The sequence below is a fragment of the Salmo trutta genome, unplaced genomic scaffold (genome assembly GCF_901001165.1).
Source record: "Salmo trutta unplaced genomic scaffold, fSalTru1.1, whole genome shotgun sequence".
Lineage (NCBI taxonomy): Eukaryota > Metazoa > Chordata > Actinopteri > Salmoniformes > Salmonidae > Salmo > Salmo trutta.
Window position 1 is genome coordinate 128877 of NW_021822767.1, and position 5000 is coordinate 133876.

Genomic DNA, 5000 nt, shown 5'->3' on the forward strand with positions numbered 1-5000 from the left:
CTATGTGAAATGTATTAGAATCATAAGACTATGTGAAATGTATTAGAATCATAAGACTATGTGAAATGTATTAGAATCATAAGACTATGTGAAATGTATTAGAATTTGAAGACTATAATCCAATAATGATTGTGTGAGACAAGTTAAGGGTGAGAAATGTGTAGTTGAGAAAACAAAGGACAACTGAACACATGACCTGGTTGGAACTCTGAAAAACTCACGACAGGAAAGAGGCCCTTCCAAGGCCCCTCTAATCTAGGGAGGAGAGGAACGGCTAGAAACTATAAGGCTGGTAGAAAAGAGTTAAACTGTGTGTGTGAGTGTGTTTGTGAGTGACTGAGTGACTGAGTGAGTGACTGAGTGACTGAGTGAGTGAGTGACTGAGTGAGTGAGTGACTGAGTGAGTGACTGAGTGAGTGACTGAGTGAGTGACTGAGTGAGTGAGTGAGTGACTGAGTGAGTGAGTGACTGAGTGAGTGACTGAGTGAGTGTCTGAGTGAGTGACTGAGTGGGTGAGTGACTGAGTGAGTGAGTGTGTGTGTGCGTAGGTGGGGGGTGAGAGTTATAAAATGACAGTGTACGCATTTTTTTAACTTCAGAACGTTCTCTGAATAAACTACTACGAACCTGAGACTTTGTCTAATTATTAGTAAACCCTGGGTCTTACAAACCTTCGGGAGAATTAGTCAAAGCTTCAATGATTGTTTAGTTATCATCACCGGGATTGAACAGCACCACCCTAACCCAGACTGTAGTTATAGAGTTACCAGCTACAGAGACAGTAGCAGTCTAACAGCACCACCCTAACCCAGACTGTAGTTATAGAGTTACCAGCTACAGAGACAGTAGCGGTCTAACAGCACCACCCTAACCCAGACTGTAGTTATAGAGTTACCAGCTACAGAGACAGTAGCGGTCTAACAGCACCACCCTAACCCAGACTGTAGTTATAGAGTTACCAGCTACAGATACAGTAGCGGTCTAACAGCACCACCCTAACCCAGACTGTAGTTATAGAGTTACCAGCTACAGAGACAGTAGCGGTCTAACAGCACCACCCTAACCCAGACTGTAGTTATAGAGTTACCAGCTACAGAGACAGTAGCGGTCTAACAGCACCACCCTAACCCAGACTGTAGTTATAGAGTTACCAGCTACAGAGACAGTAGCGGTCTAACAGCACCACCCTAACCCAGACTGTAGTTATAGAGTTACCAGCTACAGAGACAGTAGCGGTCTAACAGCACCACCCTAACCCAGACTGTAGTTATAGAGTTACCAGCTACAGAGACAGTAGCGGTCTAACAGCACCACCCTAACCCAGACTGTAGTTATAGAGTTACCAGCTACAGAGACAGTAGCGGTCTAACAGCACCACCCTAACCCAGACTGTAGTTATAGAGTTACCAGCTACAGAGACAGTAGCGGTCTAACAGCACCACCCTAACCCAGACTGTAGTTATAGAGTTACCAGCTACAGAGACAGTAGCGGTCTAACAGCACCACCCTAACCCAGACTGTAGTTATAGAGTTACCAGCTACAGAGACAGTAGCGGTCTAACAGCACCACCCTAACCCAGACTGTAGTTATAGAGTTACCAGCTACAGAGACAGTAGCAGCTACAATTAGCGATACATTACAGACAGTAACAGCTACATTTAGCTATACAATACAGACAGTAGCAGCTACATTTAGCTATACAATACAGACAGTAGCAGCTACATTTAGCGATACAATACAGACAGTAACAGCTACATTTAGCTATACAATACAGACAGTAGCAGCTACATTTAGCGATACAATACAGACAGTAACAGCTACATTTAGCTATACAATACAGACAGTAGCAGCTACATTTAGCTATACAATACAGACAGTAGCAGCTACATTTAGCGATACAATACAGACAGTAGCAGCTACATTTAGCTATACAATACAGACAGTAACAGCTACATTTAGCTATACAATACAGACAGTAGCAGCTACATTTAGCAATACAATACAGACAGTAGCAGCTACATATAGCTATACAATACACACAGTAGCAGCTAGTCAGCTATTCAATACAGACAGTAGCGTACCTTTTGGCTGAGGCTGGAGATTTGGCCACTATCACTGCGTTTCTATAGTCAGGAATCTGAGGAAGAAAACTACACATCAATGACACACATCACCTATTACTGTATATACTGCAGTAGGAGGGGGTTGTGGGTAGTGTAGTCCTACCTCCTCCTGGATGTACTGGGGGGTTGTGGGTAGTGTAGTCCTACCTCCTCCTGGATGTACTGCAGTAGGAGGGGGTTGTGGGTAGTGTAGTCCTACCTCCTCCTGTATGTACTGCAGTAGGAGGGGGTTGTGGGTAGTGTAGTCCTACCTCCTCCTGGATGTACTGCAGTAGGAGGGGGTTGTGGGTAGTGTAGTCCTACCTCCTCCTGGATGTACTGCAGTAGGAGGGGGTTGTGGGTAGTGTAGTCCTACCTCCTCCTGTATGTACTGGGGGTTGTGGGTAGTGTAGTCCTACCTCCTCCTGTATGTACTGTGGTAGGGGGGGGGGGTTGTGGGTAGTGTAGTCCTACTTCCTCCTGTATGTACTGGGGGTTGTGGGTAGTGTAGTCCTACCTCCTCCTGGATGTACTGCAGTAGGAGGGGGTTGTGGGTAGTGTAGTCCTACCTCCTCCTGTATGTAGTGCAGTTGGAGGGGGTTGTGGGTAGTGTAGTCCTACCTCCTCCTGGATGTACTGCAGTAGGAAGGGAGAAGCTCTCAGGTTGTCCACTGGGATGTTGAAGAAGCCCTGAATCTCCTTCTGATGAAGATCCATGGTGATGAGATGGGTCAGACCTACACACACACACACACACACACACACACACACACACACACACACACACACACACACACAGACAGAGACGGATGGACAGATATTCAGAACAAGGAGAGAACACTATGTTCATTATGAGGGCAATACTTTATGTCTCTGTGTGTCTCTGTGTGTCTCTGTGTGTCTCTGGGTGTCTCGGTGTCTTTCTGTGTGTCTCTGTGTGTCTCTGGGTGTCTCAGTGTCTTTCTGTGTGTCTCTGTGTGTCTCTGGGTGTCTCGGTGTCTTTCTGTGTGTCTCTGTGTGTCTCTGTGTGTCTCTGTGTGTCTCAGTGTCTTTCTGTGTGTCTCTGTGTGTCTCTGGGTGTCTCAGTGTCTTTCTGTGTGTCTCTGTGTGTCTCTGGGTGTCTCGGTGTCTTTCTGTGTGTCTCTGGGTGTCTCTGGGTGTCTCGGTGTCTTTCTGTGTGTCTCTGTGTGTCTCTGGGTGTCTCGGTGTCTTTCTGTGTGTCTCTGTGTGTCTCTGGGTGTCTCAGTGTCTTTCTGTGTGTCTCTGTGTGTCTCTGGGTGTCTCAGTGTCTTTCTGTGTGTCTCTGTGTGTCTCTGGGTGTCTCTGTGTCTTACTGTGTGTCTCTGTGTGTCTCTGGGTGTCTCGGTGTCTTTCTGTGTGTCTCTGTGTGTCTCTGGGTGTCTCGGTGTCTTTCTGTGTGTCTCTGTGTGTCTCTGTGTGTCTCTGGGTGTCTCAGTGTCTTTCTGTGTGTCTCAGTGTGTCTCTGGGTGTCTCAGTGTCTTTCTGTGTGTCTCTGTGTGTCTCTGGGTGTCTCGGTGTCTTTCTGTGTGTCTCTGTGTGTCTCTGGGTGTCTCAGTGTCTTTCTGTGTGTCTCTGTGTGTCTCTGTGTGTCTCTGGGTGTCTCAGTGTCTTTCTGTGTGTCTCTGTGTGTCTCTGGGTGTCTCAGTGTCTTTCTGTGTGTCTCTGTGTGTCTCTGGGTGTCTCGGTGTCTTTCTGTGTGTCTCTGTGTGTCTCTGGGTGTCTCGGTGTCTTTCTGTGTGTCTCTGTGTGTCTCTGGGTGTCTCGGTGTCTTTCTGTGTGTCTCTGTGTGTCTCTGGGTGTCTCGGTGTCTTTCTGTGTGTCTCTGTGTGTCTCTGTGTGTCTCTGGGTGTCTCAGTGTCTTTCTGTGTGTCTCTGTCTGTGTCTTTCTGTGTTTCTCTGTGTCTTTCTGTATGTGTCAGTGGTGTGTGTGTGTCTCTGTGTGTGTGTGTGTGTGTGTGTGTCTCTGTGTGTGTGTGTCTCTCTCTCTGTGTGTGTGTGTGTCTACTTGTGTGTGTGTGTGTGTGTGTGTCTCTCTGTGTGTCTCTGTATGTGTCTCTCTCTGTGTGTGTGTGTGTGTGTGTCTCTCTCTCTGTGTGTGTGTGTGTCTACTTGTGTGTGTGTGTGTGTCTCTCTGTGTGTGTGTGTGTGTGTCTCTCTCTGTGTGTCTCTCTGTGTCTCTCTCTGTGTGTCTCTCTGTGTGTCTCTCTCTGTGTGTCTCTCTCTGTGTCTCTCTCTGTGTGTCTCTCTGTGTCTCTCTCTGTGTGTCTCTCTCTGTGTGTCTCTCTGTGTGTCTCTCTGTGTGTGTCTCTCTGTGTGTCTCTCTGTGTGTCTCTGTGTGTGTCTCTCTGTGTGTCTCTCTGTGTGTCTCTCTCTGTGTGTCTCTCTCTGTGTCTCTCTGTGTGTATCTCTCTCTCTGTGTGTCTCTCTGTGTGTCTCTGTGTGTCTCTGTGTGTGTCTCTCTGTGTGTCTCTCTGTGTGTGTCTCTCTGTGTGTGTCTCTCTCTGTGTGTCTCTGTGTGTGTGTCTCTCTCTGTGTGTGTGTCTCTTTGTGTGTCTCTCTGTGCCTCTCTCTGTGTGTCTCTCTCTGTGTGTCTCTCTGTGTGTCTCTCTGTGTGTGTGTCTTTCTGTGTGTCTCTCTGTGTGTCTCTCTGTGTGTCTCTGTGTGTCTCTGTGTGTGTGTCTCTCTGTGTGTCTCTGTGTGTCTCTGTGTGTCTCTCTGTGTGTCTCTGTGTGTGTGTCTCTCTGTGTGTCTCTGTGTGTCTCTGTGTGTCTCTGTGTGTCTCTGTGTGTGTGTCTCTCTGTGTGTCTCTGTGTGTCTCTGTGTCTCTGTGTGTCTCTGTGTGTCTCTGTGTGTCTCTGTGTGTCCTCACCTGCTTT

General features: G+C 47.5%; 1 protein-coding gene across 5 annotated transcripts in view; it reads right to left on the minus strand.

Moving 5' to 3' along the window:
* LOC115184249 (phosphoribosyl pyrophosphate synthase-associated protein 2) overlaps nt 1-5000 on the minus strand; it is a 39935-nt gene that overhangs the window by 5550 nt on the left and 29385 nt on the right. For all 5 annotated transcript variants that reach the window (XR_003874239.1, XM_029745279.1, XM_029745278.1 and 2 more), the window contains exons 5-7: nt 4994-5000; nt 2725-2840; nt 2083-2138 (exon numbers count right to left, since the gene is read on the minus strand). The exon at nt 4994-5000 is cut by the window's right edge and continues 166 nt beyond it. Coding sequence is in view for 4 of the 5 variants with exons in the window: in XM_029745279.1 (XP_029601139.1) it covers nt 2083-2138; nt 2725-2840; nt 4994-5000 (179 nt within the window). In the remaining variant the exon portion in view is untranslated. The remainder of the gene's footprint in view (nt 1-2082; nt 2139-2724; nt 2841-4993) is intronic.